The 13,830-nt window shown below is 44.7% G+C and overlaps 1 protein-coding gene across 16 annotated transcripts in view; it reads right to left on the bottom strand.

Annotated features, from left to right (window-relative positions):
• The window catches only part of PHACTR1 (phosphatase and actin regulator 1), a 561,465-nt gene that overhangs the window by 115,707 nt on the left and 431,928 nt on the right, over positions 1 to 13,830 (bottom strand). For 14 of the 16 annotated variants that reach the window (XM_021099752.1, XM_021099751.1, XM_021099756.1 and 11 more), the window contains one exon: positions 2,010 to 2,090. The exons of the other annotated variants lie outside the window; for them this stretch is intronic. In XM_021099752.1, coding sequence (XP_020955411.1) covers positions 2,010 to 2,090 — 81 coding nt within the window. The remainder of the gene's footprint in view (positions 1 to 2,009; positions 2,091 to 13,830) is intronic. 16 annotated transcript variants of the gene reach the window in all.

Here is a 13,830-nt window from a genome sequence, read left to right as displayed (position 1 = left end):
GTGTGGGCTGGCAGCACCCCCCCCCCAATTTCCTCTACATAATCAGGTTTCTGTTCTAACATTCTGGCTTCTTTGATTAATCCAGGAGGCAATATTTACTCAGGCAATATTTACTCTAACCTACTTATCAGGTGTAATGGAAATAACAAATACTGTAATAAAAGGTGGTCTCCACTTTAGAGGATTCCTGAAGTTTTACAGCAGTGATATAAAGGTTGCATGAAGGAGTTCCCGTCGTGGCGCAGTGGTTAACGAATCCGACTAGGAACCATGAGGTTGCGGGTTCGGTCCCTGCCCTTGCTCAGTGGGTTAACGATCCGGCGTTGCCGTGAGCTGTGGTGTAGGTTGCAGACGCGGCTCGGATCCCGCGTTGCTGTGGCTCTGGCGTAGGCCGGTGGCTACAGCTCCGATTCAACCCCTAGCCTGGGAATCTCCATATGCCGCGGGAGCGGCCCAAGAAATAGCAACAATAACAACAACAACAACAAAAAAAAGACAAAAGACAAAAAAAAAAAAAAGGTTGCATGAAGAAGGGAGGGAGGGGGAAGGGATCATTTAAGCGGATCCGAACAGGCTTTAGCTGTGACAGTAATACTTCTTTCACCCCTTGAATGCGGATCGTGTAATACGATACCTATGGTCAGACACTTCCAGACTCTATCTGGGAGGGAATATGGAGAAAGGAGCTTAGGATGAAAGAGGAAAACATAAGGTCAATTCAAAGGAGGCTGTCGGGGGCTGTACAGCAAGCATGACCTTGCAGCAAAGGGACAGAATCATGGGTGCTTTTTCCCGGGACAGCTTGATCCAGCTGCATCCTCGCATGGCTTTCCCAGAAGGAGAAGGACACAATGACTCGCTAGAGGGATGGCCTGACACCAGGAGGCTCTGATAATTCACAGAGAGGTGAGAAGCGGCTGGAAATAGGACAACTTCACACCCTACCTCCTGCATCCCCTGCCACTAGGGCAAGCGAGATGATGCCACTCTCAACCTGTAGCATTTCAGGGCGGCAATTCATGCTACCAAAAAAAAAAAAACCAACAAAAAAAAAAACCCTCAAAGGTGCCAGAGGGAAGCTCCGTAAGGGGAATGAATGAGGAATCAGGACCAACTCAGCGAAACCAGAGAGAAGCACCACGTGAGCAACACAACTTGCCTTTCTGTATGAGGACACAAACTAGGCGTCGAGGAGACCTACAGAAACCGGGTAAACTGCGCATGGCAGGATCACTTTGAGGGCCAGGGTGGGGCTTTAAAGGAGAACATGTGACTTAAAAATCTGGCCCAACAGCTAACCACTGGCCTCAAACAAGAAGACCTGAAACAATTACTACGGATGACTGTAACCAGACGGGAATGACCGTTCATCATTTCTCTTAAAGCTTTAAGTGAAGGACGGGCAGGGAGGGGTGAAGAATAGTTACTACACTGGGTAAAGCACCGCCCACATTCGTGTTTAAAGTTCAATCAGAATCAATTCACCAGCAAATATCCGGGATCACGTTCCCAGAGCCCCGGAAGCACGTTTGAAATATCACATGTATTCATTTACACTTAATCTTTTCCACTTTGATTTCCTGTATCATAGGGAGGCGGGCTGCCCCAGAAATTCTGTTCAGAGAAATTCTAGCTGCTCGTGGATTTCTAACATTTGTCTTGGGAACCCCTAGTGCCTGAAACAGCCTAAGCAATTAAATTCACCCCAGCTGTGTGTGTTCAGACCCCAGCAGGCTCACCACCAGTACTGACACCATCCCTGGGGCCACCTCATTTTTCTTGGCATCGTGTGGTTTGATGCCAATGCTGAGAGAAGGGGTCTTCCGTTCCCGCCCTGATACTGACAGCTTCAGCGCTGTCTGCTACATTCTCTGATCTCTCCAGAAGTGTCTGGCGTTTTCGAGGTTCCAACTGTGATGGCGAACGCAGCATCTGACTCCAAGAAATATGCACGCAGCTTCTACGCATGACCCCTTTCTGGCCCGTGGAGACTGGAGCGGTCCCCTTACCTTTATCATAAATCTCCTTCAAGACCCCTCGTTTTATCAGCTCCTCTCTGCTTTGCCTCATTGAGATTTTCCGTTCCAGGGCTACAAGCACAACACAGAGAAAGCCGGTGTGAGGAGACAACAAAGGCATTCTTAAAAAGCATCACATTCTAAGATGTATTGCAATGCCACATACGGGACATCTTCAGTAAATTGCACTTTACTAATTAATGTAAAGCTAACCAATACCAGTTAACAGGTTTTGATACAGTGCTCAACATGTTAGTCCAATTAACTCATTGAATCTTCACGGCAATCAAATTACCTATGAGGTAGGCATGTTTACCTTTTTATTTCATCATGACGTGTAGTTGAGGAAACTAGCATAGAGCATCCCAACAACCTATCAGAGGACCACTGAGAATCGGATCCAGGATTCGAAGCCAGAAACGCTACCTCTGCCTTTGGCTTGACCTCTGCATCACACTGCATCTTCCTGAGTGTGGCCTTGCCTCATAGGCGGGATTTCTTTTTTAATTACCTGGTTCATACAGATCAGGTCTCAAGGAGGATGCTGTTGCTTCCCAACTATTAAAAAATGGTACAAAGATATCCCTTAAAGACTTCCCTGGATTGGTACCGGGTTCTGAGGGAGAGACTAGTGGGCAGTGGGAGACTCCGTGAGGACAGCCGCCCACCGTTCTCCTCTCGTGGCTCCTGGCAATGAGCTGATCTGTTCAGATCCCAAATGCACCTCCACCGGGACCTAGCCGCTCACCTGAGCCAACCGCTCAGGCAGGTGGGGGTGGAGGGGGGAGAGGGACCATTTCCTCTTGGATCAGGGGGTACGATGGAGACAAAGACAAGTGGAAACGGAGCCCCAAGGCGGGGAAGTGAGCAACAGCACGGAAGGGCAGGCCTGGGGCTCAGGGCGGGGTAGGGGAAAACAGCAGAGCCTGAAGAAGACAGGGAGCTAGGGCCGTGGCTGACATGTCCAGAAACATTGAGTAGAGCAGGTGAGAAGTGAGCGTGGTCAGTTTGGTCAGCTTGAGTGAGGTCCTTCACGTCCTTTGCACACACACTTATTCGGGGTGGTGAAAAATCCAGTTAGAAAATCAGGAAACTACTTGATGCAGACAGATTCAGATACAGGTGACTCACACACACACACCGCTCAATCGAATTCAGTGCAAAGGGGAAGGAACTAGGAAGAAACCAAGGATGGAGTTCCCGTCATGGCACAGTGGAAGCAAATCCGACTAGGAACCATGAGATTGTGGGTTTGATCCCTGGCCTTGCTCAGTGGGTTAAGGATCCGGTGTTGCCGTGAGCTGTGGTGTAGGTTGCAGACGTGGCTCAGATGCTGTGTTGCAGTGGCTGTGGTGCAGGCCAGCAGCTACAGCTCCGATTCGACCCCTAGCCTGGGAACCTCCATATGCCTCGGGTGTGGCCCTAAAAAAAACAAAAGACAAAAGAAAGAAAGAAAGGAAGAAGAAAGAAACCAAGGAAATGAGAATTGTGATTGTAACTCTGTTACCAATAGTTGTGTGACCTTAATCCAGTTGCTTTGCCAGCGCCGGAAACGCCGATGCCTCGGCCCCAGCCACCACGGTTTACCAGGTTTACCAGGTACGGGGTGGGACTTGACATCTATATGGTAATAAAAAGCTCTCTGGGTCATTCTCAGGTAAATCCAGGCTGAAAATCACTGAGCACTTTTTTTTTTGGGGGGGGGTCTTTTCTAGGGCCACACCTGCAGCATATGGAGGTTCCCAGGCTAGGGGTCTCATTGGAGTTGTAGCCGCCGGCCTATGCCAGAGCCATAGCAACGCGGGATCCAAGCCACCTCTTTGACCTACACCACAGCTCGCGGCAATGCCGGATCCTTAACCTACTGAGCAAGGCCAGGGATCGAACCTGCAACCTCAAGGTTGATGAGCCACGATGGGAACTCTGTGGTTACATATTCTGGAACTTACTATTTTATTTCTAAAATTAATTTTATTCAAGTATAGTTTATTTAAAATATGTTAATTTGTATAGTATAGCAACATGATTCAGTTACACATACATATATATATATACACTTTTTCATGTTCTTTTCCACGATGATTTATCACAGGTATTGACTACACTTCCCGATGCTCTACAGTAGGACTTTGCTGTTTATCTGTTCTGTATATAGTAGTTGGCATCTGCTAATCCCACACTCCCAACCCATCCCTCCTCCACCCTCCCTCTTCCTTGGCAACCACAAGTCTGTTCTCTATGCCTCTGTGTCTGTTTCATAGATAAGGAACATATTATTTAAGAATTGTGTTCTAACTCCCTCCCTGAGATTACAATGAATGAAGGGGTATGAAAAGGAAAAAATAAACGTTGAGTTAGGTTGCTCTGGCACCAGCTTACGGAGAACATATTAACCATAAGACAGAGGCATATAGATATATACCCGCAGAGGTGAGGGCAGGAGGGTTGGATGGAAGGACAAGGCTTAGAGGTGGGTGTGGGAACCATGGGAGCTGTGCTTATTTGAGAGGTGAAGGAGTTTTATGCTCAGAACCAAAGGAAAGATAAGATGGGCAGAGGCCAGCAGGGTGTTTTCGTGCAGAAGGGGAACGTGGGGAAGGGACACAGAAGCACCTGCAGTGAGGTTACAAAGTTCTGCCTGATTTAAAAAGAAAAAAAAGATTTGCTCAGGAGCACAGCAAGAAAGGCTGACTAGGCAAGAGGAAGTGAGAGTTTTTAGGCCAAACGTTTGTTCGTTATCTCTCAGGTGAATAAAGACCTTCTTTGCCATCCTGTTTTGAACCACGTACACGAACAGATTTCTCTTCAGCAGAATGCGGATAAATACCCTCTGCCAATGGGGAATTAGAAAAGGCTTTTCCAGGGTTCCTGTTGTGGCTCAGCTGGTTAAAGACCCGATGTCATCTCGGGAGGATGCGGGTTCAATCCCTGGCCTCGATCCGTGGGTTAAGGATCTGGCGTTGCCGTAAATTGTGGCGTAGGTCAGAGATGCAGCTTGGATTTGGTGTTGCTGTGATGGTGGTGTGGTCGAAGCTGCAGCTCCCATTCAAACTGCTGGCCTGGGAACTTTCATATGCTGCAGGTGTGGCTGTTTTTTTTTTTTTGAAAGAAAGAAAGAAAAGAAAGAAAGAGAAAGAAAGGGAAAACGCTTTTCTGAGAAAGACACTCTGAGCAGAGGTTGAAAAATGAATATCTCAGCTCAGGGCAGTCAGGTAGGAGCTGAAGGAAACACTCCTGACACAGCAAGCTGGCAACCGCTCCTGATGGAGGAATCATGGCAGTGCGGACAAGCAGAAAGCAAGCTGGCATGACCAGGATGGAGGGAGAATGATGGCTTGAGATGGGGCCAGAGGGGCAGGGGGGCTGGGCCAGGTAGGGCCTTACTGACCATGTCATTCTAAGAGAAATGGGAAGAAATGTTCAGAACCGAGTATCTGAAACACCAGCATCCACGTCCTTTTTTTTTTTTTTTAGGGATGCACCTGTGGCATATGGAAGTTCCCGGGTTAGAGGTCAAATTGGAGCTGCAGCTGCTGGCCTACGCCACAGCCATGCCAGATCTGAGCCATGTCTGCGACCTACACCACAGTTCACAGCAACGCCAGATCCTTAACCCACTGATCAAGGTCAGGGATCGAACCCACATCCTCATGGATACTATTTGGATTCTTAACCCACTGAAGCAAAGTGACCCAGGCATGCATATATATATAACTATAAATACAACTATATATAATGATACATATTATATATAATATACATATATAACATTCCCTTTTTTATATTATCTTCCATCATGGTCTTTCCCAAGAGACTGGGCTATACAGCAGGACCTCATTGCTTATCCATTCTTCTTCTTCTTCTTTTTTTTTTGTTTTCTGTCCTTTCAGGGCCACACCTGTGGCATGTGGAGGTTCCCAGGCTAGGGGGCCAATTGGAGCTGTTACTGCCGGCCTACGCCAGAGTCACAGCAACACAGGATCCAAGTTACCATCTGTGACCTACACCATGGCTCAAGGCAATGCTGGATCCTCAACCCACTGAATGAGGCCAGGGATCGAACCTGCAACCTCATGGTTCCTGGTCAGATTCATTTCTGCTGTGCCACAACAGGAACTTCCAGCTTATTCATTCTAAATGTAATAGAGTGCATCTAATAACCCCAAACTCTGGGTCCATCTCACTCCCTCCCCTTTCCTCCTGGCAACCACAAGTCTGTTCTCTGTGAGTCTGTTTCTGTTTTGCAGATAGGTTCACCTGTGCCATATTTCAGATTCCACATGTAGGTGATATCATATGGTATATTTTTTTCTCATTCCGACTTAAACTTCACTTAATATGACAATCTCTAGTTGCAGTCATGGGAATGTCAACTGGCATAACCACTATGGAAAACAGTGTGGAGTTTCCTCAGAAAACAAAATACACAACGACCATATGATCCAGCAATTCCACTCCTGGGCAAATATCCAGACAAAACTATAATTAAATAAGATACACACACACCCCTACATTGACTGCAGCACTATTCACAATAGCCAAGACATGGAAACAACCTAAATGTACATTGAGGATTAAGAAGAAAAGATACATGGCTATACAGTGGAATACTACTCAGCCATAAAAAAGAACAAACTTGTGCCATTTGCAGCACGCCGTTTCTTCAACCTATTGAGTTTGCCCTTAAGAACAAAGACAAACCTGATATAACATATCTGCTTTTATTTAAATGAGAAATTACCTCCCTACCCCCTGTCCCACATACACCAAGGTCCAACTTTAATTAACATTCTGGGAAGAAATGGCTTATTTGCTCTCTGGATTTGTCCCTTTCCTAGTGCAGAATCCTGTGCCCAGAGAGGATGCACAGACCTTTTTGAGAAGGGTGGGAAGTCATGTCATTTAACTTAATCTTCACCACAATATTGTGAGGGGTTATTATTCCCCTTTTACAGATGTGGTACCTGAGGCCCAGCAAAATTCACGTGCTCAGAGTCACAGAGCTAAATAGAAGAGCAGAAACAAATTTTCAAGTCTGTTTTTTTCCTCATTACTGTGAAAATCATGATAATGTATATAGGCTCTAAATACAATGTAATATACATAAAGCTTTAAAAATGGAAGTTTTAAAACTTCCATTAAAATAAACTTTAGTTTATTTGGGGCTGAGTGTCACGGTAAAATGACACAATTACATCTTACGTTGAGGAGCTGCTTCTTTCTAAGGCGCTCTTTATTATCTCTCCTTTTTTTTTTTTTTGTCTTTTTTTTAGGGCTGAACCCCTGGCATATGGAGGCTCCCAGATTAGGGATCGAATTGGAGCTGTGGCCGCCAGCCTACACCACAGCCACAGCAACATGGGATCTGAGCCACATCTGTGACCTACACTACAGCTCACGGCAACGCTGGATCCTTAACCCACCGAGCAAGGCCAGGGATCAAACCTGTTTCCTCACGGATACTAGTCTTGTGGGTTGACTGCTGAGCCACAACAGGAACTCCTGCTATCTCTTTTAACAAGGTATGCACAATACCTCTCTGCTGATCTTACTTTTCCCAAAGTCAGAGCTAAGTTTAACTGGGGCCAAAGACAAGCTCACTACCGCCCAGAAACTGAAACACAACGGGCTCAGAAACAGACTCGTGGTTGCCAAGGGGGAGAAGGAGGGAGTGGGGTGGAGGGAGATCGGGGTTAACAGGTGCATATTATTACATTTAGAATGGATGAACAACGGGGTCCCTCTGTACAGCAGAGGGAACTATATCCAATCTCTTGGGACAGAACATAATGGAAGATAATATGAGAAAATGAATGTGTATATATATATATATATATATATATATATATATATATATATATATATATATATATATTAGATACAGATAGTTGCAATGCAATTCCTTGGATCTTTAGAAAAGGACCAAATTTCCAGGCTGTAATAAGTAAATGCAGAACACTGTAACACGCTTTCAAGATGGTCCTGTGGCAACTGAAACACCAAAACAAAATCGCATAAACCAGCAAAAGTGCAAAGACTACTGGAGGCACATGTAATATAAATTCTACGCCAACATATGAGATAATGAAGCGGGGGGCAGGGGGAGGGGATGACTGATTTGTCCTAACAGACCAACAAAGAATTAGGTGACAGATCCAAATACATTTTTAAAAAAAGCTTCCCAAACCCCTCTTTCTTTCCTGAAATGATGAGAGGAAGACTTTTCAATTATTGAATTAGAAAGAGCCCCAAATGGGTCCCCAAAACACATTCAAAGGTTGGCCCATCCAAAGAAGGCTAAGCTCGTCATTAAAGACAATATTAATATAAAAACCATACAGAAAACCTTGAAAGGCACAGTTATTCTTGCATCTTTATCACCATCTATTTTTTTAATGATAAAATTTTTAACTGAAGTATGGTTAATTTAAAATATTGTGTTAGTTTCAGGTATACAGCAAAGTGATTCAGTTATGTTATATACACACACATATATAACTGATATATATGCTTACATATATATATATATTGATATATACATTTACATATATATATATTTCAGATTCTTTTCCATTATACATTATTACAAAATATTGGGCGTTCCTGTCGTGGCTCGGCAGAAATGAATCTGACTAGTATCCACGAGGATGCAGGTTCAATCCCTTGCTCAGTAGCTTAAGCATCCGGTGTTGCCGTGGGCTGTGGTGTAGGTCACAGATGCAGCTTGGATCCTGCATTGCTGCGGCTGTGGTGGAGGCCGGCAGCTGCAGCTCCGATGAGATCCCTAGACTGGGAATGTCCATATGCTGCAGGTACAGCCCTAAAAAGACAAAAACAAAAAAACTCCCAGACACTGAATACAGTTCCCTGTGCGATACAGTAAATCCTTGTGGTTTATCTGCTTTATAGACAGAGACGTGTATCTGCTAATCCTACACTCCTCATTTATCCCCACCTTCCCCCTTTGGTAACCATAATTTGTTTTCTCTGTCTGTGAGTCTGCTTCTGTTTTGTCAATAAGTTGATCTGTATTTTTTTTTTTTTGGATTCCACATGTTGGTGACATCATATATTTGTCTTTCCCTGCCTGACTTCATTTCATTTAGTATGAAAATCTTTAGGTCCATCCATGTTGCTGTCATTGGCAATATTTCATTCTTCTTTATGACTAATGTTTCATCATATGTATATGTGCGTGTATATGTACTGCCTCTGTACATATACAGATCCGTTGGTCTCACCATATCTGAATAATAACAAAACCTGCGTTTTATTTTTCCTATTCCTTTTTCATTTTTTTTTTTTATTAAAGTACAGTTGATGTACTGGTGTTTCCATTGTGGCTCAGGGGTTAACGAATCTGACTAGGAACCATGAGGTTGTGGGTTTGATCCCTGGCCTTGCTCAGTGGGTTAAGGATCCGGCATTGCTGTGAGCTGTGGTGTAGGTCACAGATGCAGCTCATATTCCGTGTTGCTGTGGCTGTGGTGTAGGCCGGCAGCTACAGCTCCGATTATACCCCTAGCCTGGAAAGCTCCATATGCCAGAGGTGTGGCCCTAGGAAAGACAAAAAAAAAAAAAAAAAAGTATAGTTGATATTCAGTGGTCCTTCAATTTCTGTTGTACAGCAAAGCAAAGTGACCCAGTCCTACATCTATGTACATTTTTTTTTTTTTGGTCTTTTCAGGGCTGCATCTAAAACATATGGAAGTTTCCAGGCTAGGGAACAAATTGGAGCTGTAGCTGCCAGCCTATGCCACAGCCACAACAATGCCAGATCCGAGCCACCTCTGCAGCCTCCACCACAGCTCACGGCAACACTGGATCCTTTAGCTCACTGAGCGAGGCCAGGGATCGAACCCACATCCTCATGGATTCGAGTCAGGTTCGTTACCCCTGAGCCACAACGGCAACTCCCATATTTTTTTTCATACTATCTTCCATCATATTCTAAAACACACTTATCCTTGCACTAGTTTGTAAATCAAGGTAAAACCAAAGCAGGATTTCACAGCTTTATGTTCCATTTTATTGCTCTGAAGTCTGTTTATATCTGAGCAAATGCTTTAGTAACAGAAAGCCTGGTGAAGGATTGCTTCTCAGTAGTAAAATCCACCAAAGCTCAGAGACTAACTCTGGTCATGGGGTGACAGCAGCTCTAATCACTTTTATCAACTCGTCCTTTGAGCCACCAATGGCGGTCTACGCCATATTTACGGAAAAGCCAGTTCTCCACCACTGCCCCCTAATTATTTTTTTCAGTTTCCCTCTCCATCTGGGTTTGGGCTAAGCCAAAGAATCCTATGCTTCTTTGACACTGATGAATTTAAAACAGGCATCTTGGATGGGCTTATTCTGCTTCGTGAATGCCTAGGCTGGATGAATTTATTAAAAATAACTAGGACATTCTCATTTTAATTTTTGCATGTGCAGCCACACATGTACACTTTTATGTTTTATTTATCAAAATACATGAAAAGTTTTCACTGTATAAACAAAGTTTTCAAAAACCACAAATAGATTGTTCTGCTCATATTGTTCTCCCACTTTTTTTCTCCTCATTCCTCAGTATGTTTTAGAGACTTTCCCATCAGCCCCTAGAGCAGCACCTCCTCCTTTCTGGGTACTGCAAACCATGACATGCGATCTAAGTGCCGTAACTTATATTTCAGCATCTGAAACTGAAGGACATTTAAGTGGCTTCACGTTTTTGACCTATAAACTTTGCTACTGTGAATATACCTGTGAACAAGTATGAGAAATTTTCTAGAATACATCACTAGGCTTACTGGGCAGGGCATTTTCTAAGTGCTCCCAGTCCTGGTGGAAAAAAGAAACACTTTACATTGCATAAAACGAGGAAAGGGGGGGAAAAAAAGCAATACTGGTGCTTTTTGAGTCCTCTGGTTCTTCTCATAGTATCAGGGCAGGAAATTGTTCAGATTTTTCTTTAGGCTAATCCACCTCTATTGAATTCTCTGCTCAACGGCCCTTAAATTACATTCTGTAGGGGACAACAATTGAGAGAAAAATAATTGAGAAATGATGAAATCGGCAGCAGCTTACGGCACAGTCTTATGCCCTTCAGTTAAAATAGTCAACTTGCCAGTAAAATCTGTAGCTCTCATCCCTTTGAAGTTTTACCACCCCCGTAACAGGGAATTTAGGCTAGAGATCTACAAGTGACAAATGGAAAGAGTCTCCAGAACCTGAAACTTACCTCTGCTCCCCACGGGCTGACCTAAGTAAGGAGGATTAGGAATATGATGCAACAACTCTACGCTTGAAGGACTGAACGTGAAATAATCCACCGGCGTCTACACTAGCTCCAGAAAAAATTTCCTTTTTTTTTTTTTTTAAGATGAAGAGACTCAAAACTAAATGTATACACACAATATATATATAAAAGAGGAGAGAAGAGCTTAAGGATTTGGAGGAGTGGGATATACCCAGAAGTCTTCCACTTTGAAAGGTCAGATGGCAAATACCAGCTGATCTCTTTATTTCATGAGGAAACAAATGCGAAAAGCAACAAGGCTGTCAATCTCAATGGGTGGGTTCAAGAAAGAAGTAAAAAAAAGGAATAAATGTCTAGTTTCAGGCAGAGCAATATGACAAGTACATTCAAGAGGTCACGTTTGGAGTTCCCTCATGGCGCAGGGGAAATGAATCCGACTAGGAACCATGAAGTTGCAGGTTCGATCCCTGGCCTTGCTCAGTGGGTTAAGGATCTGGTATTGCCATGAGCTGTGGTGTAGATCACAGACGCAGCTCAGATCTGGCTGTGGCTGTGGCTGGCAGCTGTAGCTCCGATTAAACCCCTAGCCAGGGAACCCCCATGTGCCGCAGGTGCGGCCCTCAAAAGACAAAAAAAAAAAAAAAAGAGGCCACGTTCACCTCTTGAATGTGTATGAGCACCAACTATTGCGCTTTTTATAACTCAGATGACATTCAGGAGTCCTATGAATGTCCAAACATTTTGAATAACTAGGCAAGAAGGTTTTCGGTTACTCGAGTATCCAAAGAAAGTTTATTTATTAAATCACTAATTCGAAATGAAAAATATCTTTAAAAATATGGGGCAATTAAGGTCAAGTGATTCTCAACATCAGAGAGGCTGACCAGTCTAGTACTTTTTTTTTTTCCTTTAAAAATCTAAAGGGTTTAGATTTTTACAGGGAACAATGGACGTTCCATATAAAAGATGGAATCTAGGAGTTCCCCTTGTGGTGCGGTGGAAACAAATCTGATTAGAATCCATGAGGATGCAGATTCGATCCCCAGGCCTCATTCACTGAGTCAGGGGTCCAGCGTTGCTGTGAGCTATCGTGGAGGTCACAGATGTGGCTCAGATTCCATATTGCTGTGGCTGCGGTGCAGGCCAGTAGCTGAAGCTGCAATTTGACCCCTAGCCTGGGAACTTCCATATGCTGTGGGTGCTGTCCTAAAAAGCAAAATAATAATAATAATCAAATAAAAATTTAAAAATAAAAAGATGGAACATAAGCAGGAAGGGTCCCTGTCACATAAGAAAGCAGAGATCCTGGAGTTCCCGTCGTGGCTCAGTGGTTAACGAATCCAACTAGGAACCATGAGGATGTGGGTTCGATCCCTGGCCTTGCTCAGTGGGTTAAGGATCTGGCGTTGCCGTGAGCTGTGGTGTGGATTGCAGATGTGGCTTGGATCCCACGTTGGCTGTGGCTCTGGTATAGGCCGGCGGCTACAGCTCCAATTACACCCCTAGCCTGGGAACCTCCATATGCCCAGGGAGCGGCCCAGAAAAGGCAGAAAGAAAAAAAAAAAAAAAAGCAGCAGAGATCCGGATTCTCCCCATCGTTACAGCATAAACTTCAGCAGTGGTCCAGGTGGAGGGACCCACGAATTAACATCTCCAACATGCACTTGTGCAGCGCTGAGTAGCTACAGCTTAGATGAACTCCCCGAGAGAGAAGATGAGTTTATTTATTTACTGTTGTTGGTGATAACAGCCAAGTCCCCTAGGTCGGCACTTGCCAAAGTCTGTTCTGTGCAAGAGTAACCCCCAGAGATGCTTGGAGGAAAGGATTCTGAGGACAATAATTTTGGGAAACGCCGTGCAGCCCTGGAGCATCAGAGAGTTCATGAGCAGGAGAGGACCTAAAGGCACCGGTTTAACTCAGTTGAACCCCGGGTTGCTCCCAAATTCATCGGACAACACGATCCGTTCATGGGATGACCATGAAACTTGCACTCCGAGGAAAACCTTCTGGGAAACACTGATCTGAATACCGGGTTTCAGGAAGCAAATGTGGTTTTGTGTGATAAAAAGGAAGCAGGGAAGTCAGCCCGTCTAAAGAGCAGGGGGCACAGAGAGGCCAAGATCTTTCACAAATAGCTTTCGGGTCAATGCTGGAATCAACGCCAACTGAAAACCTAAAGTCTGGCAGCATGAGATGAGCAACGCATGACTGACCGCAAAGATCCTAACAGAGCAGAGTGATGCGTCCTCTATCCATCTGGCCTCCTGTGGTCCTGGGGGAAACTTGGGCTGATAGAGAGGTGCTTTCCAGGGCGCTCCCTGGAAGGGCAGCTCCCCAGCCATGCCCCAGAGAAGTCAAGACTAGACTGACCCCGTCAGCTCAATACCACATAGCATCTCATCTGTCCAAAGTAACAGTTTGGGTTTTGACATCCTTGATAAGAGGGACTTCTTTCTGACAGTAATGCAGGTGGCATAATTTTCTCTGGAGTCAGAGAGCACGAGAGAAAGACATGTCCTTAGCACAGATGAGGCGACTGATTTTCCTCTTCCTGTGGGAGCAGAGCGGCAGCC

The sequence above is a fragment of the Sus scrofa genome, chromosome 7 (genome assembly GCF_000003025.6).
Source record: "Sus scrofa isolate TJ Tabasco breed Duroc chromosome 7, Sscrofa11.1, whole genome shotgun sequence".
In the NCBI taxonomy this organism is placed as follows: Eukaryota; Metazoa; Chordata; class Mammalia; order Artiodactyla; family Suidae; genus Sus; species Sus scrofa.
The sequence above is the reverse complement of the archived record's forward strand: the minus strand, read 5'-3'. Positions and strand labels throughout refer to the sequence as shown.